The sequence below is a fragment of the Petaurus breviceps genome, unplaced genomic scaffold (assembly GCF_028583685.1).
Source record: "Petaurus breviceps papuanus isolate PSGF00001 unplaced genomic scaffold, PetGlider_PUasm1.0 188, whole genome shotgun sequence".
NCBI lineage: Eukaryota > Metazoa > Chordata > Mammalia > Diprotodontia > Petauridae > Petaurus > Petaurus breviceps.
The window spans coordinates 5,877,429-5,900,250 of NW_027185804.1; the positions used below are offsets into that span (position 1 = coordinate 5,877,429).

Genomic DNA, 22,822 nt, shown 5'->3' on the forward strand with positions numbered 1-22,822 from the left:
TCTCTCTCTCTCTCTCTCTCTCTCTCTCTCTCTCTCTCTCTCTCTCTTCCCCTTCTTTTTCTTTCCCTCCACCTCTTTTCCTCTCCCTCCCTCCCTCCTTCCTTCTCTCTTCCCCTTTTCTCCTTTCTCCCTCTCCTATTTTTTTCCTACTCTCTCTCTTTCCATCTCTCTACTTTCCTCCTCTCCTCTCCTTCTCTCCCCCTTCTCTTTCTCTCTCTCCCTCATTCTTTCTCTCTCTCTTTCTGGAACCTTAAAGATCTTCTAATTTTACACATTTACTGATTTCACAGATGAGGAAACTGAGGCCAGGAGAAGCAAAGTGATGAACATGTGGGCTGCCCTTTCTACCCCAGGCCTAGGAGCCCTGTCCAGGCAGAATGTAGGGCTGGGGACCCAGTTCAGAGATAGAGAAGCTGCTGCTGAGAGGGGACATCGTAATATGATGAGGAGGGATGGGGGTGGGGGTAGGGACAGGGGAACATTCCAAAGGAAGGACAGTGGGCAAGGCAGCAGCTTTGTGGGCCACAGAGATATTTCCACAAAGTCCAGGTAACTTTCAGACTGAGAAATTCAGTGACTTTTCCCTCTGCTGCCTTGTCTTGGAGATCTGAAGTGGCCCAGCTAGTTTGGTTCTGTAATGAACCTCAGAAGAAGGGTCTTTTCACCTCAGTACCCTGTAGAGAGAATTCCAGTCAGGCTGCAACAGTTCTGCCAGATTAGTCCCTATGGGGGACCATAGGGACTTTGCCAGCTTGGTCTGTAAGTTTGGGTGACCAGGCTTTGTTTATTGCCAAGGTAAAGAAAACCCCCTTCAGAAACACCTCTCGATTTCTTTTCTTGACAATAAATATTTGTTATAAGGCTTTTCTTTTTCTTTTTAATTGGGGATAGGTGGGAGAGAAAGAAAATAAATGCTTGTTAATTGAAAAAATATATTTTAATAATTTAATTTAATTTTTAAAAATCTGCCAGCTTTGTCTGGGCTGTGAGCAGACTCCACCCAGAATGCAGCCTGCACTGAGAGGAGCATCCTGGCCCTCCCGGCCCCAATGGTTCCTTCTTAGCCACAGGCTCCCTCCTACCTGAAGGGGAGTCGGGCAGGCTGCTCCTGGACTTTCTGCCTCTCCTGGTCAGGAAGCGCTCACTCACTTTCTTGGCTTCTTCGAGGAGCTCGAGGTTCCTCTTCTTGTCTTCCTCAGAGATGCTGATATCTGGCAGCTGGTCATTCACCAGGTGGATGACATGGCCTGTGCTGTCTGGGGGGCAGCAAGGTTACATGGCATGTGAGTGCGTGACAGGGTGTAGACGGTAACAGCTGGGGAAGCTGACAGGGAGCCACCTTTTTGTCCAGGTGGCTCCTCCAAGCATCATGCCCTCTTCTTACCCAGTCACTGAGAATTCTCCCTGCTTAGCTCTGAGCCGTTCTCCTGGCTCTGCCTCCCTGCCCAGCTCAGGCCCATGAGGTGTAGAAGGGGCCATGTAGGCCAAAAGGATTTAGAGTGAAAGATGCAAAATGAAGGGATTGGACTAGACGTCCCCCAAGGTCCCTTCCACCTCCCAATCTATGGTCTAGGTCACTGATTCTCCATGGCTGCTTCTTTGTCCTAGGAATGACGCTGTATGCTGAAGGTTTAAAATGAGCTCCGGTGCAGGCTTCCCTGGCCATTGAGTCTCCAAGCCTATTACCTGTCTGTAGGTTTCCTCTGTCTCTCCTTCCCTCCCTCTGCCTCTATCCTCTTCTTTCTTTTTTCCCCAGAAGGCTGCTTTGTATCTGTAACTTTCCTGATGTCAAACATGGAAGAACAGGTAGCAAACTGCAGGGGAGGGCAGGCCTGGGGGTGTGGGGAGGGCCTTCATCAAACCTCCAGAGGCTCACAAAATCCCCTTTGAGAACCATGGATCTAGGCTAACCCTTTCATTTTATAAAGAAAGAAGCTGAATCCCAGAGAAGGGAATGGACTTTCCCATGACCATTAAGTAACGATATAAACTCAGTTCCTCTTCATCTGAATCCAGTGCTGATTTGACTGCACCCTGCATAGGAACTCATGGAGCTCAGGACTGGTTTGCCAAAGTCATACAGATGGTGTGGAAAGTGTGGTGTCCTTGTACCAGGGGCATCCAACTCAAATAGAAACAGATACCTGCTGGTGCATATTGATTTAGAAAACCACAAACTCACATTATCCATGTTGTATTGTATTTTTACTTATTTTGCTAAGTTTTTCCCAATTACATTTTAATCTACGGAGTTTTGCTGCCCCTGTGAGTTTGACACCTCTGTTCTCTACCAGAAGAAGAGGACAGACCTCCCTCCCTCGAGCCTTTTAGGTTCTATCAATTTTCATTGTCATCTGTTCCCTCCTCCTCCTCCTCTTCCTTCTCCTTGTCCTTCTCAGGTGACTGATTAACTACCTGCTTCTTATGCTACCTTAGATTCTGACTTGAAGGAGAGTAACCTCCAGGGGGCTCTCCCTGTAAATGGCATTCTTTTCTAGAGTCTGGGATAACTTAAAAGGGAGAACATTCTTTAGTCTTTGGGGAAAGGCTTCAGAAGCCTCCAACGGATCCCCTTCAATCAGAAGGTCAGAGTTCGTGGGGGCCTGCTTGATTTGCCCACCAACCCTGAAAGCCTGATTTCATGACTGGAATGGGTCTCTTTGTGTTTGTGCATCAGGAACTAAAAAGAGGCCTGGCATAAGGGCTGGATAAGCCCTGGCTTAATAGCAGTTGGGCTGGCACCCCTGGGACCCACAGGTATAACCTCTAGCCTTATGACAATTGGTTCAACAAGTTGCCACGTTCAGCGCAACACCTGCTTTGGCCCTTTTTGCTGTTTTTTTTTTTTCTTTTAGATGGGGGAACCAAAGGCCTGAGCTGCATAGACATCCACACGGCTGATGCGCTCCTTACCCACAGATGTCAGAGATGTGAGGGAAGCCTTCATGTGTCGGTTAGAAAGCCGATGACGAGGGCTGCGTGGTCTGGAAAACAGAATGTTGGGTTGAGGGAGAAAGGAAAGGGGACAAAACCACACCTGCTCTTACCCCTGTGGCAGTGAAAATCTACCCTGGGGGCTGCCCAGAAGGGGCTGGAAATAGTCACAGGAATTCTGAGTTCTTTATCCCTCCAGGGCAAGATAGAATCTCTCCAACTGTGAAGCGGTCAAGTGGGAAGGGGTCACTCAAATCAGAGCCAGGCTAACAGGATAGGCTGACAAGGCACCTTTGTCGTGGGGGTGAGAGTCCTGAGGCTGACCTACTTCATGCCAAAAGGGAAAGGAGAGGAAGTGCTCTGGGTCAGGTGGTCTGTGCTAAGCTAAGTTAATAGTATTGAAAACTGACATTTATATTAGGCTTACTGCACACTATCCCATCTTTGCCCTTTCACAGTTCTTTGAGGTAGGTACTAGAGGGATTACCACCCCTATTTTGCAGATGAGGAAACTGAGACTGAGAAAGGTTAAATGTCTTTCTAATTTACAATCAGTAAGTATCAGAGATAGGAGATTTGCTTGTCTATCCATTTAGGGGCAAATAATAATAACCATAGCAGCTAATGTTTACATAATACTTACTATGTGCCAGGCACTGTGCTAAGAGTTTTACAATTCTTGTCTTATTTGAGCATCACAACAACCCTGGTGGGTAGGTGCTGTCATGATCTCTAGTTTACAGATGGGGAAACTGAGGCAATGTAATGCCAATCACAAGTGACTTGCCCAGGGGCACACAGCTGGTAACTTTCAGAGGATGGGTTTGAAATCAGGTCTTCCTGACTCCAAATTTAGCCTTCTATCTACTCCATTGCTTGGCTGCTCTAACTAGCCAGACAATGGACCTGTTCACAGGCCCGTAGATTTGGAGCTGAAAGGAACCTTGGAAGTCATCAATCCAGTCCAACCCCATCACTTAGATGAGGAAGTGATTTGCCTAAAATCACACAGGTAGTAAGTAGAAGTGTCAGGATTTGAACCCAGGCCCTCAGACTCCCAAGACACCACTTTCCACAGAACCACAAGGACTGTTTTTAGGCTGTGTTTCAGCCAAATCTGAGTCACTAACTGTTCCCTGATCTGATCCTGCTCATTTCTGCCTTTGTACACGAAGGTGGGCTATCATCTGGGAGCCTCTCCCTCCATATCTCTACCTGCTAAAATCCTCTTTCAAAGTCCATGTCAGGGGCAACTTCCCCCATTATGTCTATCCAGACTTCCTCAGCTAAAAGAGATCTTTCTCAAGCTTCTTATAGCATATTTCAGGGCTCCCACTTTGCAGTCAAAAGTCCAATATTTAAAATGTTGACTCCTTCATAAGGTCATCTCATTCACCCCCCTCATTTTTTTTTTAACAAAGAAGGAAAACTGAAGCACAGAAGTTAAGTGACTTGCCTAAGGTCACACAGTAATAAGCATTGAAGTGAGATTTGAACCCAGGTCTTACCTGTGGTCCTGGGTAATTAGGAGACCTAGGAGTCTCTCTCATTTGCAGTGCCCACTTTCTGTTGTCCTTTGAACAGTGGGTTCACAAGTATCAGGGAGTTTTCCTTGTTTATACTATTGTGTCATGTTATTCACAAATTCCTTTTCCCATGCCTCACTGGGGCAGGAGCAAGGCTAACCTCAAAGGCTATGTCAGTGGGGGATAAGGTTTGGCGACTCTTACCAAACTATAAGAGGTTCAATGGTGCCCCATGATGGCTTGTGCACCTGTCACTCACAATTCCAAAAGCACACAGCTGACTCTTGGGACTCCCCTACTCAAAAATTCCCAGTGGCTCCCTATTGCTTCTAGGAAAAAAAAATACAAAATCCTCAAGTTGGCATTTAAAGCCTTCTACAATCTAGCTCTCACCTCCTTTCCAGTCTCATTGCCTATTTCTCCCTTTCTTGTACCTTCCAGCACCTTTGCATGAATGGTTCCCCATGCCTGAAATCCCCCCTCATCCCTACCTCATAGAATCCCTAGCTTCCTAGATATGCATGGCAGAGCCTTGCATCACAAGGCTGATGAATCCCTGGGGATCACAGAAACTCATGTACACTGAGTGCTAAGATCTGGAGGGAATGCTGGACTCTGAGCCAGGGGCAGGAGCGCTTCCCCACTCCTCAGAAATCCTGACCTCTGGAAGTATTCAGGGGGGTAATTTAAGGGGCACATGGGGGAGAAGGGAAAGGACTTTCGGGGAGAGGGCAGTGTGATTAAAGAAACCCTACATTTCTCTCATTTAGCTATTCTGCCATCCCCAAAATGAAAGACAACTTCAGTTCCAAAACTCTTCTGTAAAGACTTGTGACAAACCCTGCTGTCCATTCGGTCCATTCCCAGAAACCTGCAGCTGAGCACAGCACAGACCTAGGCACAGAAAGGGGAAGCCAGGGAAGGCACAGTACCTGCTCACCAGATTTTTGTCATTCTCTGCATCTGGCATAAAAGCATCCTCATCCCCAGGCAGGACAATAGATGGTGCCTGGCACACAGCCTCTTCAACAGGAGGGCCCTGAATGGTTTGTGATAAAAGAACAAAGTACATAATAAGTGCTCTGTAGATGTATATAAAGTACACATGGGAAGTGCTTTATAAATGTCAGTTATCTTCATCATCATCATTAAATATTGCATAAACCCTGAAGTCCCTGGGGCTGGGTGATTGCTGCACATGGCATTCCCCCAGACACCCTCTGGGGGCTAGGTTGGGGGTTCTTTGCCCTTTTTTGTTCTGGGGACCTCCCTTTGACTGTCTGGTGAGGCCTATGGACCCCCTTCTCAGGATCATGTTTTTAAGTGCATAAAATACATAGGAAATTACTTATGTTGAAATATGGAGATCATGATATTTTTAATATTGTGGATCTCAGGTTAAAAATCCTTGGACTATGGGGTGTAGAAGACACATGTTGGTGGATATTGGGATCCTTCTTGATAAAAGACACAATTAGCATTTCATCTGGATTATGTGGAAAAAAAGGAGCATCCCCCATTCCATACCTAATCCATTAGCCTGCCCAGTGCTGTCAAGTACTGGGAGCAGAGGTTATAGGAAATCATCTTTTCCCAAGAACCCCTTTGGAAATCTAAGGTCAGTGGGCAGCAGTTGGGAAGGGAGATGGTGATGGGAGGGAGGGGGCAGGCACTGGACACATGCTGCTTCCTGTTGCTCAGGTGTATGTTTTCAGCTGCTAATTTTAGCTGCCTCCACAACATGGACTGACTACAGACTCCCACCCCTCCTGTAATTGCACCTGGAAGGCTGACACATGTGGCCAGAACATGGAAAAACCCAAGAGGAGCAAAGCAAAAAAAGATCATTCCCTTGACTTTTCTCTCCACTTCATGGGCACTGAAGTCTAACTCTATGAGTGGGTCTAGGATGGGTTCTAAGGAACCCTTGTCAGGTGCACAGCAACCTTCCTGACAGACGTTTCAGTATTGGAGAGGTTTGCTTAGGGGTGGGAATCAGCCGCTTCAGAGAGCATCACCCCCAAAGTCTGCAGTTAACAAGAAATGTATATAAAGTCTCCTGATTGGTTATCCTCTCCCCGGTCTCTCCTAGGTCTGGACCAGTCTGTGGCAAGTGCTACCAATTCAATTATCCTATGGCTCTGATTCCATCACCACTCACTTGTTCAATATCCTTCAGTGGTCCCCCTCTGCATATAGGATGCCATCCAAATTCTTTAGTCTGATAGCCAGTCCTTTACAATTTGTCTCCAGCCTACCAGCCTTATTTCCTACTCCTCAAGACAGGAGTTTGTACAAGTTCTGGAGCAGATTATTAAATTTTCAACATGAGCATTCACACCACAGAAATTGGCAAAGGTTACAAATCAGGGCTGGATTTACTATTTGGTTGATTGTCTACTCCCAAGAAAGTTATGAAAAAATTTTAATAATGAAAAGTAAACTTAAAAGTGTGTTGTGGGAACTTTTTTTTTTTTGGAAAGCTTGTTGTTAAATATCTGCCAACACATGTTGCTCCCTCCACCCAGGATACTCTTTCTCCTCCATTCTCCTTGCCCCTACCTCTATTTGTCCAATGCCTACTGACACTTCCAGGTCTAGTTTACTTATACCTGGACCTCCTCCATGAAGACTTCCCAGATTCCTCCCCTCCCCCAAGCCCTAGAAGGAACCTCTTCCTTCCAGAAAGGCTTTGCTCATGCCTCTGCATTTTATGCTCTTCCTTAAGAGAGCACCAAAGTCTGAAGCCCTGGATTTGAGTCTTGGTTCTAACACCTAGGATTATAGATCCAGCGCTAGATAGAAGAGTCCTCAGAGGCCATGTAATCCAGCTGCCTCATTTTACAACCACTTTGAGGCCAAGTAATGACAATACAAATGGAAAATCAAGACAGTCCTTACTTTCAACAGGTTCCCATTCTAAATAGCAGAGATAACACATAAATGTTTGTGTTCAGTTCATGGCAGATGGAAAGGCCAGAGAATACAGAGTGTTCTTCAAGTCTCAGCTGAACTGCCACACCTGCAAGAGGCTTTTCTGATGCCCCAGCTGCTAGACTCTTCCCCTGCAGTGACCTTTGTTATTTATTTAGTACATACACTTTTATGGGTGTGAGCTGTATCTTTCTCTAGAATGTAAGCTACCTGAGGGCAGGAGCCATTTCATTTTGGTCTTCGTACCCTGACACCTGGTACTCAATAAGTACTTGTTGATTGGTTGATTCTATGCTTCTGAAAAATATGTCTGAAACTTTTTTTTGGTTACTATTTCAATATAATTGGTTTTCTTTGTAATCCTCCATACTTTATTTTGTGCGTTAAAATATTATTTAAACTGGCATCATATTGCAGGCCTTCTCAATGGGTGGGGGAGTGGCAGGAGTGACAGAGAGGATTTGGAATTCTGAATTTTAAAATAATATTAAAAGTAAATAGACACATACAGGAAATACATAAAGAAAAATATTCTTTAGAGAAGGGGTCTCTCTCAACTTCACCAGACTGCCAAAGGGACCATGGTAGAAAAAAAAGGTTAAGAAGCCTAGCTCTGATAGTACCCCCTCTCCTTCCTGTAACTGTTCTAATCTACCATGGGCCAGTTAGAATTAGGTTTCAACTAAGAACAGACAGTCCCTGGGTGAGGATTCTCCTAGGAGTGAGTAAAGTGTATGAACTTTAGGCCCTAGTTTTTTCATTTCTATTTTGGCTCCCAAGAGGCCTTTCATACAGAAGTTATGGTTTTTGACTATGTTCCAGGTGCTAATGTGGTAGGGAGGATAAGCTACTTTGGGATAAATGAGATGATACTATATCGTCTGTGAAGCATGCTCATAGATAGCTAACAATTAGGGTTATGACTCTTAATCATGACGAGATTACATCTGGTGAATTTGGGTGTTCCTTCACAGCCATTCTCAGACACATTCTCAGACACACAGAACCAACCAATCAAATCAACCTACTATTTGCTAGAAAATGTGCTAAGATAAAGATACAAAAAGAGGCAGAAACCAGTCTCTACTTTCAATGAGTTCATTTATTGAGCTCAGTGTTGCACAGAAGAGAGGGAGGCTGTGAGTGGTGGGAAATAGGAGCCACTGTTACATGCCCAAGGCTGCTGAGGGCAGCAAGCAGCCTCTAGGGTGAGGCTGGTCATGGCAGAGGTTGGAGATAGTCCCAAGTGGGGAGGAAGCGCGTGGGTGCAGAACTTTAGTTATGCTGGCATCAGCCTGAGGGGTTGAATGGCTGGGCTGTGAGGGTTCCCGAGGTGGTGCCAAGGAGAACAGAGGTTCGATTCAGTGGTGGTGGAGAAGGAAAGAGTTCCTGGGTACAGGGAGGGGAAACCATAGCTCTCTAGAAATCATTTGGCAGGAGACAATATGGCAACTGTCTACAGGAGTGTATTGGTGAGTGCTAGCCCTTGGTGAGCCTTTAACCGCCTTCTAAGAAGGTATAGAAGACCACAGTGGGTCTACACCTGCACAGTCATGATGCCAGATACTGCAAATGAATGGAGTTGCTGACTCCATTTTGTTGCTAACCTTGAGAACACTTCACTAGTGGAGGAAATATTAAAAATTTAATTTTTAAAATTAAATTTCCCAAATAAAATTACTTGCCTTCTCAAGGAGGGGAGAGGGGAAGGAGGGAGGAAGAGAATTTGGAGCTCAAGCTTTTTTTTTAAACAGAATATTAAAAATTATTTTTACATGTGATTGGAAAATATAAATATTTTTTATTTCCTTTCCTTCTAAGTGGTTTCTTCCTCTCAAGCGCAAGAAGCCCCATTATTTTAACTGCATGGGGAAAGATTGCTGGATTTCGACCTTAGCCTTCATCCTGGCACTGATCACCCAAGTGACTTTGGACAATGACCTTTAATCTTTTTAAGCTTCAGTTTCTTCATCTATAAAACAAGCATGTTAGACTGACTGACCTGTAAGGTCCCTTCCAGTTCTAAATTTGTGACCTAATTACAAAGTAAATTTGATCTTCTATGATTATCCTTGTGGGCATTACCTTCTTTAATCCTTACAGCAACCCTGGGAAGTAGATGCTGTCACTTCCCCCATTTTACAATTGAGGCAACTGAGGCAGATAGAGGTTAAGTGACTTGCCTAGGGTCACACAGCTAGAAGCTGTCTGAGGCTAGATTTGAACTCATGTTCTTCCAGATTCCAGGCCCAGCATTCTATCTGCTGAACCATCTAGCTGCCTCCAAGGGAGGTTGAGTGAATTGCTTAGGGTCACCCAGTTAGTAAGTATCTGAGGGGGAATTTTAAACTCAGGCTCTGGGTTCCAAGTTCAGTACTCTTGGCCACCTAGCTGCCTTTAGTAAGATACTTCCCACCTTCCTGCCCTCTTTCCTACATCCCTCACTGTCCCCAAGAAAACGAAAGTTCAATTGACATTTTGAAACATTGCCCTTTGGCACAAAATTTGTATCTATCCCTATTCCAAATGTTATTTAATAATGTGTCCAATCCTGAATGGCATGGAGAGGCGGGGGAAGCAGTACCATTATATCCAAAGATAGTAAGTCCAGAAGATCACAAAACCATAGGAATTGAAAGTTGAAAGAGACCTAGAGTCCTACAATTTCAACGCCAAAAAAGACCTCACAAGGCATCTATCTAATCTCCCTTTTGATACAAGAATCCCCAATGCAACTTCCCATGATTGCAGAGTTAGAGCTAGGGGAGACCTTGACTAAGATGGCCTCCAAAATTTACAATTCAGCTTTCTTTTCTTCTAAGTGATTTCTTCCTCTCCAGCGCATGAAGCCCCACTGCTTTAACTGCACCCGGTACAGTGGAAAGACAGGGATTTGGAGTCAGATCTGAGCTTTCTTCGTGGCTCTGGCACTTATTCCCCATGGCCCTTGGACAAGAACCATTAATCTTTCTAGATCTCGTTTCCACAGGGTCACACAGGTAGTAAGTGACAGAGAGACTTGAATTCAGGTTCTCTGACTCCAAGCCCATCACCGATGAAGCTACACCAGCTCTGCTTAAATACTCCATGTGATAGGAAACCACATGAGGTAAACCCATTGTTGGCCAGCTCTGACTGATAAAACCTATTTCCTTCCATTGAGCTAAATTACTGCCTCTCTGCAAGTGCTATCCATTGTTCCTGGATCTACTCTCTGGGGCCAAGCAAGGAGTACAATCCCTCTTCCCTTGTGATAGCCATTTAGAAGTTGGAAGACAGTGAATGTTTACTAAGCCTTTCTTCTCTAGGCTAAACATCCTGAGTTCCTGCTACCAGTCCTCCCAAGGCATGTTCTCTGGTGCCCTCCCCATTCCACCCTCCTCTAGATGTGCTACGGTTTGTTGATGTCCCTGCCAAAAATGTGGCTCCCAAACTGAACACCAAACTTCCACTGTGGTCCAACCCCAGGCAGAAATCTCCATTGTTGCCTCTGGCTACTTACACTTATCATACCAATTTTGAGGTTGTTGAATCCAGCCCCTACATTTTACTGGTGGAGAAAATAATAAAGTAAATTTTATGATAAAGTGACAAAGTAGGGCAGTGATTTAGGGTCAGGCTGCAAGAGTATCAGACAAAGAGTGCCAATTCTAACTCATTTCACCGATGTGCCATGGGAAGCCTTATCCAACAGAACAGACTCCCTCAGGACTAATCTGGTTTCTGTACCATTTTACTCTTTCATCAGCCATCTGAATTGGAGTCAGTAAATTCCTTTCAACTCCCATCATGCACCTGATTGCTGGTCTAGGGCCACACAGATTATCTGGAGTTTCACCTGGCCATACTGATGTTGGGTTGGTGTTGTTGGGAACCTTTCAACCACAACCAAGTTGCTTCACTCCCCATTATTGTAATTTGGGACACAGATAAGGGCAGAATTAGCCAACAGGTAAAAAGTTCTTCTGCTGAGCATCAAAGAATCAAACACTAGGGGAGGGAAGGGGAAGAGAAGAGAGAGAAGAAGAAGAGAAGGGGAATGATAAGAAATGTCTCCATCTTTTTTTTTTAAAGTGTCTTCTTGTTTAGATTTAATTTGAAATGCATTGACTGACTGTAAAATTTAAATCTCCTTTCCCAGACCTGGGGGGGGGAGTGGGAAGGGGGAGAAGTAGGCAAGGCTGAGGCAGACTTCTAAGTTATATAATCTTAGCCTGAATCCTGCGCTAGACCCAGCCATAGGACCTCGGACTCACCAGGGCTCCCAGGAGAAATCTGTTTCATAAGTCACATTTTGTTCCTGTTGAATAAATCTTATAGAAACATTTAAATATTTATTCTCATGATAAACTCCCAGGAATGTAAAATGACTTTGTAACAGACTGTATCCCACTATAAATAGAGAGCGGTGTTGCAAACTGGAATCCTTCCTCCTTTTCCCCAACTTCACATGACTAGACCCAAGATAAGCACTAGAAGGAAAGAGAAGCTTGGAGACAGGGACTCCAGAGTTTAATTTGGGCTGAGAGGTCCTGGAAAATGCTTGTGGAAGAAGCCAGCTTCCCTTAAACAGCAATTTGTCTATATGAATGGCTTCTTTTCTCCAGGCCTGGGAGCAGTCCCTACCCTGGGGAGCACCATTGCCAGCAAAGGAGGTACCTCAGGGAGCTAGAAAATGACATTTATGTGGCTAGGAAGGAAATGGCCTCTTGAGGCAGAGTAAAGGGGGCATGCATGGAATTTATCTTTCTGTATATCCCCACTGTTTAGCACAGTGCCTGGCTAAGTACTTAATAAATGCTTGCAGATTAACTAATTTGTGAGAAAATAATATTCTAGAAACAAATTATACTAGAAAATAATATTTTCTACAAGAGAGTAATTTGCAAAGGGAAAAGGGGAAGTTTATGGTTTCTACCTAAGTCTAGCAATGGTCTGGCAGTCAAGGAAGGGGGCCAATGCAGTAGAAAGAGCCCTAGCCTGGGGATCAGGAGACCTGGGATCTTGTCCAGGCTCTGCTGCTAACTTGCTGCTCAGTCCTTTCCTTCTTTGAGTTGAGATTTTTCCCTCATAAAATGAATGGCATTGGTTGGTGCTAACAACCCACCCCGCACCCTTCCAGACGTATAATGGGAGTTGAAAGGAATTTCCTGACTCCAAGCCAAATATCAAGGGTACCAGGGAGAAATAACTGTGAATTTGTGAAAAGCTTCAAGGACTCAGGGTCCTTCAGAAGCAAACATGGGGCTCTATATCACATGGCACACGCCTAAATCAACACCAGGGCTGATCCGTGTTGCTTCAGTCCTAAATCATCAAGATTATGTTAAACCCAAACTGGGATAAAATATGTCCTGCCCTTGGGCCCCCAGACCAATCACACAGAAATAAAGAGAGGTAGCAATGAGCATTAAAAAAAAAAAAGCAATGAATACTTTTTTTGAAAAGAGCAATGAATATATATATTTTTAAAGCAGCAATGAGCAGTTGTTTTCTTTAAGCAGCAATGAAAATTTTAAAAAAAGAGAGACATGAGCTTAACGTGGTCCAAAAATACACCATAATGACTAAGGAAAGGGACATGACTTTAGGCTACCAAGAGTCCCGCGGCAGACGGGGAGGGAGTGGAGAGGTCCACTATCCCTTACCTTGCTCAGGTCACATCTGGAATGTTATGTCAGTTCTAGAGAAGCATGGCAGGGGGCCACCAGGATGGGAAAGGGAATGGGGACCATGCTCTGGACTGTCAGCTCCTCGAGGGTGGGGAGACCTTCTTTTGCTTCTCTGCATCCAGTGCTTAGCACAATGCCTGGTATATAGTAGGTGCTTAATAAATGTCTATTTATTAATAAATACACTGGGTCGTTTAATCTGGAGAACAGAAGGTTGGGGGATGGAGAGGTGGACATGACAGCTATCTTCATATATCAGAAAGGCTGTCAGGTAGGTAGAAGAGAATCAGAAGGAAGGATGAGGGAATGGGGTCAGTTTCTAACAGAACTATCAAAAAAATAAGCCAGGTTTCCTGGAGGGTGGCAGGGGATGGGGGAGGCTCAGTGGATCTTCCAGATGACCTCTTGCCAGGGATGCTAGAGAGGAAATTCCTGCATTAAGTGGGATGTTAGAATAAACGAATGTTAACTTCCTGTGCAGCTCAGACTCAATTATCCCCAAGTGCCCCAGGACACAACCTCAGCAGCTCCTAGAATCCCTGGGCTACACAGAATCAACTATTGCTTGTGCTTCTAAGCCACTGGTCATCTTAAGAGGGTAGCAATGAGTCAGTGGGCAGTGATGGAAATACAAAAAATAAATCAAGAAAAACATCAAGAATATATTCTAAAATACAAAGAAGAAAACAAAAGAAATATGGAATGATTGGTTTAGAGCTGGAAGAGACTTTAGAAGCTATCAAATCCAACCACCCCATTTTAGAGACATAGAGGGAGAGAGAAGCTAGGTGACATACCCATAGTCACACAGCAGGATTTGAACTCAGGTTTTCCTGAATCCACGTCCATGATCCTATCCACTATACTATATAACATGTTGCTTCTTAGGATGTTTGGGGGGGGAGGGCGCATAAATAAATGAGGCAATTTTACCTTGTTAAGTTAAATATATGCTTAAAAAAACAACAGCCCCAAACTCTAGGTAACAGAAGTGACATATGACCTTGGGAAAGTCACTGAGTTCCTCTGTGCTTCAGTTTCCTGTGTTTCTTCCTACTCTACAGCTAGGATCATATGATTCTTATGGAATCCTCTTTTTTGCTCTCCCTTGCATATTGAAATGTCTGCATATATATTTTGGTGATGTTTAACTTTATAACGAAAGAAAATTTAGGTGGAAAATAAGCATATTTGGCTGTCACCAGGGTAAATTTTCTGCATTGTCCACTGAAGGTTTATGTTGAGAAATCAAGTTTTGTGTCTGGGAAGAAAAAAAGGGAGGGGCTAGAGAAAGTGTGTGTGTGTGTTTGTGTGTGTATGTGTGTGTGTGTTTATGTGTAGAAAGAAAAACAGGATTTAACCCTGCAGATTTTGTGTGGGAAGAACTGATTAATTTTTGTACCAGAGATGGGAAAATAAAAGGCCAGAGCCTGGGGAACTGCAGCTAGGGATGGGCCCTGGGGATCAGTAAACAAAGAATAAGGTCCTGTTCCTTACTGTCTTGCAGCGACCTTGTGGGCTGGGACTCCCCATGGCAATGGGAACTCAGAGAATTACAGAATCTCAGGGTTATAGAAGGGGACCTGGTGGACATCTAATCTAATCTGTACATGAGCAGTTCCTATATCCCCCTGCCAAAGTGGTTATCTGGTTTCGCTGAAAAGACCTCTAGTGATAGGAAACTCACTACCTTACTAAGCAGCCAATTCTGTTTTAAAAATTGAGGCTTTAAGGAGGTAGAATGATTTGCCTACAGTCACCTGGATAGCAAGGTGCAGAGCTGAGGTTTAAACCCATGTCTGGAGATTCCACATGCAATGCTCTTTCTACTCCATCACCATGCTGAACTCTGCCTAGCCCAGTCCAGTTTATGACTAGGCATCCATTATTTTATCCCCCAAATGGTCACTTGTCTGAAGGCTGTGATATCTAGTGTGAGGAGGTCAGTCAATCAGCCAACATTTATTGAGAGAATAGCAGACCATTACCAATGTCTCCCTTGGAAACCCTTGTTCAGGACCATCTGGGGCAGTAAGACACCTAAAGCCTCTGTGGTTCTGTTCTTAAGCTACCAAATGGACTTTGGGGCCTGGTGCACAAAGCTGAGGGCTTCATAGGCCAAAGATGGCAAATTGGGCTCCCAAGTCATATGGAATGGGTAAAAATAATCGGTTCACTCTATGCATCCAAACTACCCCTTGCAAAACTCCGGCCTCATGGCCAGGGCTATCATAAACCAGGAAATGGTTCTTTAGCACATTGTGAAGCTTGGATGGAATACAGGACAAATTGTCTCAGGGATGCTGACAACACTTTCCAGCAACATGAGAGGAAAATCAGGGGATGTTTTTCAACTCTAATGTAGAATATATAGAGCCCTGAGGCACTGGGGGCCATTCAACAGCTCAGCTGAGGGTGGGCAATGGGGTCATGCAATTTCCATTCAGAGCCACACCCTTTCATGATTTGGCCCAGGCCTACTGGATTCCTGGTTGTCAACAAGAATTGGCCATGCCTGGCTTTACTTCCTGGGATAAAACCCTGGAGATAGAAGCCTGCTTGAGACAGCAAAGATGGTTATCTTTTGGACTCTATGATGCTCACCAACGTTTACAGCAGGGATATGTGAACTAGTTTTGAAAAATATTTTGATAGCAGTATTTCAGTGTAACTGCTGTAATCCTCATTATTTTGTTTTCTGAATTTTAAAACATTATCCTGAGAAGGGACAGGATTTACCAGCTGTCAATGAGGTCCTCAACACACACACATACACACACACACACACTCATACACACACATTAAAACCCCCTGACTTAGAGTCATTAACAACTACCTGAAAGAGACCTGGACATCATTTAGTTTAAACTCCTTATGGTACAGAGCAGGGGAAGCACCAGGTCAGTCAGTGACAGGGACAAGAACCCAGGCTAGGTGCCTTTGGGTTCGTGGGATCATAAATTTAAACTTGGAAGGGACCTCCTGGATTGTCTAGTCAAGCCCCCTTATTTTAGAGATGAGGAAACTGAGACCTAAAGTGATAAAATTACTTGCCCAAGATCATACAGGTGGGAAAACTGAGGTTTGAACCACCCTCCTCTAATTCCACATCTTTCCTTTCACTATGTCACAAAAGTGCTCTTCCCCTCATCCACAGTGCCTTGAGTCATCCCACCATCCCACCCTACCCCACCCCATCCCATTCCACCCCACTTCCTTCCACACAAAACCTCCTTTACCCACCCCAGGCAGGAGTGTCACACTGAGACCTAACTCGGGACATTGAAATATTCATGAGAAATGGATTGTCTGTTTTTGTTTTTAAGAGGATGCTTTGCTCACACTGTCTAAACCTGCAACATCAACACAGCCTTAATTTCAGACGTGGCCAGGGTCATACACAAGTAACCTGGAAGCCATCTCTAGGAGATAGAGTGAATACTCTTTGAGAAAGCACTTATGGACTCAGAAAGTCCAGTATTGAGCATTTCCAAAGGAAAGCAACTGAAGTAAACAGAGGCTCAGGGGTCTGAGTCCTCTCCGAGGCAGATAATGGAGCCCAGCCAGCTGCCATGTCCACAAGTGGAAGGAGGTGGCCCTTCCCTGCTATTCCTCTGCTCACACTCACACCTAGCCCAGGAAGGGGAGGGAGGGTGGGGAAGGGGCCAGGGGCTCACTTACTTGGACAGCAGGGCTCAGGGCGGGCTGTGGCTCTCCTGGCTGCTCTTCATCTCCAGGTAGGTTTGGCATGATGGCCTCCTCAGGGCTGGAGGGCTGGCTGACCAGACCATGCACTGCTAAGCCCCTCGGCGGCCTGTCAGCCCTGGGGGAGGAGCACTGAGAGGCTGGGGATCTGAAGACTGGGGAGATGCCAAAAGCACAAATCAACTCCTTTCCCATCACCAGCCATCCTGATGCCAGAATCACTTCCAATAACCAAGGCTTACCAGGGATAGAGAGGTCAGATGCTCTGCTTCCCTTCCCTGAGAAGGCCAAGCTAGTCCTAGAGAGGGCATCCCAGAACAGCTTTCCTCTTGCTCAGGCAGTATTTACATGGTCAGGGGAGACCTTTCCAGATTCCCCATAAAGCTTGGCTATAGTTATAAACTCTAAGCCAAGCCCCAGGCAAATGGAGGATTCCAACAAGCCATGTGAGGCCAGAGTCAGGACCCCACACACTTTCATCATTTACAGACTCAGGAGGACACCATCTGGGGCAGCCCCTCCATCTGACTGCTGGGGAGCTGTGGCCGGGCTGGACTTGTGTCCCCATGACTTCCCAAGAGCTCCCCACATCACTAATGATTTAAAAGGAAGATATGATGGTGTGCTTTAAGATGCAGCCCCGACTAAAGAACTATTTGTGGACTCAGGCTTTGTGGTCCTCCCCTGGGTAACAGAGCAGATGTTAGACAGACCAGGGCAGGGGGGGTGGGGCGAGAGGAAGCAGGGAAGGCTTCATACTTTAGGAGATGGAAGCAACAGGGAGATTAGCACTATTTGCTGCCCCCAAACAATGTGCGATTTTCTGACTCCTGTCACTATGACCCTTCCCATACCACCCACCCCCAGAATACACACACCAACCCTGGAATTCTGGACCCAAAGTGACAAACTTGGACCTCAAAACCCACTCTTTTTTTCCAGCTTCCCATGGAGCCACTATAGACAGCCATGGTAGAGAATGCTAGACTTGAAGTCAGGGAGGTGCGAGTTCAAATCCCACCTCAGACACTTTCTAGCTGTGAAATTTGGGGCAAGTCACAAACTCTCTAAGCCTCATTTTTCTCATCTATAAAATGATAATAATAATAGTGGTCCCTCCTGGAGTTTTGGTAAGGATAAAGGGAGAGAATGAGAGTAAGGCACTTTGCAATCTTATACTTGCATTTATTAGCAGCTTTAGGAATGTTTTAGAAGTTAGAGGGGAAAGCAGTGTTGTGCAGTGGAAGGAACACTGAACGTGGAGACAGAAGGCCTAGGTCAGTCTTGTTCCCGGCTCCTTTATAAACAGCCCCAGCTTTCCCATCTTAAGATGATAATAATAATAGGTCATATCTTTCTTCAGCTGTTTTCAATCACGTCTGAGTCTTCATAACAACATTTGGGATTTTCTTGTCAAAGATACTGGAGTGGTTTGCCACTTCTTTATCTAGTTCATTTTATAGATGAGGAAACTGAGGCAAACAGGGTGAAGTGACTTGCCCAAGGTCACACAGTTAGTACGTTTGGATTTGAACTCAGGAAGATGAGTCTTCCTGATTACAGGTCCTATGCTCTATAGCGCCACCTAGTGGCCCCACTCATATCTAGATAACTAAATTTCACTTTCCAAGAGGTAAAAGTATTTTCTCCCCATTTTACAGATAAAGAAACTGAGGTTCAGAGAAGTTGTGACTTGCTGAGGATCAAACCCAACGATACTTCTGCTTTATCCCAGGTAGTTAGGTAGTAAAGGGGATAGAGTCAGGAAGACCTGAGTTCAAATCTGATCTTAGGTACTAGCTGTGTGTATACCCTATTCTTAGTGTATAACTGCCTTAGTTTCCTCATTTGTAAAATGGGACCGATGGTACACCTATCTCCCAGGATTATTTTAAGGATCAAATGAGATCATATCTAGAAAGTGCTTTGTAGACCTTAAAGTGCTATAGAAAACAGCTATTACTGTTATTATCATAGATCCCACGTGGTCAGACTCTGTTAGGATGAACCAAAGCTATAGACAAGTCACCAGGCTGTTCTGACCCAAAGAGCCCCATTGCATGTGGGCCATTAGCACCAAGGGGATAAGGAGCTGTCCAGAGTTTGAGGATCTCAGGACTCAGCAGATGAGCATTGATCAACTGACAAAAGTTCAAAGGGCCCTTAGAGACCACCTAGCCCTCATTTTTTACAGATGAGGAAACTGAGGCCAAGAGAAATGAAGTGACTTGACCAGTGTCACACAAAGCCAGGATTCACACCCAGAACCAGTGACTCCTAATCTAGGGTGTTCTTTTCATCATGCCACATTGCCTTTACTGAGAAAATGAAGGGTGATAATTGCTGAGTTCATTTAAATACTGTTCATGTGGAAAAGAATCTTTGGCAGAGTAGAGTGGGGTGCCAGGGACTGGCTCCCTGATGGGAAGCTGAGATGGAAACTGCTCCTTCAGATTTATTTTACTTTATTTTAAAGATAAGGTCTTCCTATCTCCCCGTGGCTGGAAATGGAGGGGTCACTCATGCACGGGAGCTCTGTCTGCTTCATTTCTGAGCTGGATTGGCTCTGCCCTCTTTGGGGTCCTGGTGGCAGGAGGGAGGGTAAGTCCTCAGCTGCTGCCTCAGTTCAGCCTCCTGAGTATCAGGGCTCCCTACCTTGAGAAATCCACCAGCCTCTCTTGGCCAGGAGCATCAGTCCTTCTGGTTTCTGCTTTCCCTTGACCCACTCAAACCCTACCTAGGTATTATGTTGAGTTCTAGGGACCTCCCGTGGGGAAAGATGTTGACAAACTAGAACACATTCAGAGAAGGCAGGGTGGGTGGGTAGGGGTTAGAGACCCTAACAAAGGAGGACTAGCTGGTAAAACTGGACCTGTTTAGCACAGAGTAGGGAAGACCTGAGGACTCATGAGCTGTCCAGAAGAGGGTCAGATTTGGTCTCTGTCTCAGGTGGTAATGCTTAGAGGTATCAGCTCCCTTGGGTGAGTCATTTTACTTTCTGATCCTCTGTCCCTTCATCTTTAAATTGGGGGCAACAGAATCCCTTTAGCACTGGTTGTGTTAGACTCAAATGGAGTGCTGTAGAAACCTTAAAGCACTATTTAATTAGCAACTCATTGTTATTATTACGTTGCCAAGAAAAAAGTTTCTGCTCAGTGTAATAATAATCAAAACAAACTGCCAAACCTCCTAACAATTAGGGCGATCCCAGTGTGGAATGGGCTGTCTCAGGAGGCCATCAGCTCTCCATCCCTGGAGGTCTTTAAATGGCAGCAAGGGGAGGCGGGAGAGGATTCCTGCTCAGCTTGGAACGGGACTAGACGACTGGCCGCTGAGATTCCTCCTAGCTCTGAGAGGCTGGAAGTATAGAAATCTCCTCCATGGCTGTCCTCTTGGGGCTTCCTCAAGCCAGCCTCCCCCCAACACCTTTGTTCCCATTCTAGAGAGTTTCTTCTCACCCCTGCTGGACAAAATCCAGGACACCATCAAGAACCCTGGAAACCTTTGCATGTCCCTTTTGGCCGTGTGTGTATATGTGTGTGTGTGTGTGTGTGTGTGTGTTGGGTGGGACTGAGGGGTGGGTGAGGAGGGGGGGAGAATAGTGATGATAGTAGTGGTGTGGAAGTGAGCCAGAATCACTGAGACAGTAACCCCTTTATGAATTTAAAGCCAGCCAAGAACAGGAAATCCAAATAGTTAAGGAAAAGGGATTTGGAGTCAGGAAACCTGGGTTCAAATCCTATTTCTACCACCCAATACTATCTGTGTGCCCTTGGGTAAGTCCCTTCAACTTCTCTGGGCCTCAGTTTTCTCATCTTTAAAATGAAAAGCTAGGGGCAGCTAGGTGGCACAGTAGATGGAGAGTCAGGTCTGGAGTCAGGAAGACTCATCTTCCTGAGTTCAAATATAGCTTCAGACACTTACTAGCAGTGTGACCCTGGGCAAGTCACTTAACCCTGTTTGCCTCAGTTTCCTCATCTGTAAAAGGAGAAGGAAATGGCAAAGCACTCCAGTATCTTTGCCAAGAAAACCCCAAATGGGGCCATGACTGAACACGAAAAATAATTTGGAAGAAGGTGGACAAGATAATCTCCAAGTGCACATCTAGCTCTGAATCTATAATCTTGCGGACCCTTTTCATTGGATTTGACATTCTTAAATCAGACAAGGAGTCCCCCTCTTGTCCCAATCCTGCCTGTTCTAATCCGGCCAATTTTTCAACTGCTCCTGAGGCCTGAAGGCTGGGGGAAAACAATGAGAAATTCTCTGAACTCTCCCTGAACTGGGGCTTGCCACTTTAAACACCGCTTTGATCTCTGATGAAGCATGACTTCCTGGGGGAAGCAAGAAGGATATTATTGCCAAGGAAATAGAATAATAAGGCAAGAAAGTGAAGGGCTAAGGAAACTCAGGCCAACCTCCTTCCTCATTCTAATTTTTAAAAGCTTCACAATAATAGCTGTTATGGTGCTTAGATTGGGGGGGGGGCATTGTTTCCCTGTAATTCCTAGGAGTAAAAATCTTTAGAAATGGGGAACTGTGGTGTAATAGAGAAAGCACTAGCTCTGGAGTCAGAGGTCCCAGGTTCAAGGACTGCTTCTGCTGATGCCTATGTGACCTTTGTCAGGTTATTTCAGATCCTTCATTTTCTTGTCTGTAAAATAGGAGGACAGGGGCTTTGAGGTACCACTTCACAACCATCAAATTGCCAAAAATAACTAAATAACAAAAGGAACCCCTCAATATTGGTGGGATTATGGAAGAACAGATAAACTCATTCATTACTGGTGGAATTGCAAATTTATATAATCTTTCTGTAGAGTTATCTCACAAAAAAACAAAATGTAAAGGTAATAAAAATAATCATATTCTCTGACTCAATAATTCTGTTGTTGGCAACCAACCTTGAAACTGTTATCATTGTCATCATCAGCAACAACATGGTATCTGGTTAAAGAGTTTCATAAGAGTATTATGAGTAGGTATAAAAAACTAGAAATAACCTAAATTCAAAAGTATGGTATTGACTAAATAAGTTGTAACTCATGAAGGTACTAGAACACTGTAATGCAATTAAGACAGACAAGTATGAGAAATTCCTACAAATCTGTAAAGATTCTTCAGACAAAATGCAAAATGTAGACAGAAAAATGGAGTACACATTAACCTAATTACACTATTATAAGAAAAAGAGGGAATGAGAACAAATGGGCAAATAAAGAATCTTGGTGTCCTCATAGAGAGAGTGACTGAAAAATTGTTATAATACTTTATGCATTGAAATTCACTAATTTGAATATCAGTTACTAAACAAGTTTGTGCTGCATTAATGATCAAAATTATTTTAATAAAATATTTAATAAGAAAGTAAAATGAAACGAAGTTGTACTTGATTGTCTCAAAGAAGATTTTCAGCTCTATAGACTATGACTTCAAAATGAGGGAGAGAAAACTGAAAAACATAATTTTCTCTTATTTTTACATAGGCTTTCGAGGAGAGAAAACCTCCCAGTGGAAAAACAAATGGCAGCAGCAGCAGAAAAGAACGACGGGGGCAGAGGAAAAGAAGCTGACACTTAGCCACTTAATACCATCTTTGGAAAATTCCTCCCTCTCTGTGGGCCCCATTTTCCCCCTCTGTAAAATAAGGCACTGTCAGTGGTTCAACATCCAATGCTACCATGAATTTATGAGAAGAGTTGTTATCGTCTGCTTTGTCCCAGAGCACTAAGGACCATGGGACTGTTTCATCTGACCTTTAGCAGAACCCCTCTCCCTCCTCAGAATGTGAGCTCCTTAAGGGCAGGAACCCTCATGCTTTTCTCTTCCTCTCCCCAGAGCTTTTCACATAGTAAATGGGCTTAATAAATACTCCATCCATTCATTTACCTCACGAGGCTATGGCTTCCTCTAAGAAGAGCCGCCTTCTGTAAGAGGTCTTTCCCTGGTCTCCCCAGCTGCTAGTACCTTCCCCTTGAAGGCTATCCTCCATTTACTCTGCATGTCTCTTAGATTTACTGATTTGTATGTATGTTGTCTCCTCATTAGAAT

At 44.6% G+C, this 22,822-nt stretch overlaps 1 protein-coding gene across 2 annotated transcripts in view; it reads right to left on the reverse strand.

The window, feature by feature from the left end:
- Positions 1–22,822, reverse strand: part of IRAG1 (inositol 1,4,5-triphosphate receptor associated 1) — a 151,475-nt gene that overhangs the window by 57,277 nt on the left and 71,376 nt on the right. Inside the window, exons 3-6 of one of the 2 annotated variants that reach the window (XM_069091217.1) lie at positions 16,748–16,926; positions 5,393–5,499; positions 2,914–2,984; positions 1,083–1,256 (exon numbers count right to left, since the gene is read on the reverse strand). In XM_069091217.1, coding sequence (XP_068947318.1) covers positions 1,083–1,256; positions 2,914–2,984; positions 5,393–5,499; positions 16,748–16,816 — 421 coding nt within the window. In that variant the 5' untranslated portion in view covers positions 16,817–16,926. Of the gene's footprint in view, positions 1–1,082; positions 1,257–2,913; positions 2,985–5,392; positions 5,500–16,747; positions 17,388–22,822 lie in introns of those variants that run through there. The other variant, XM_069091216.1, reaches the window with a different exon arrangement.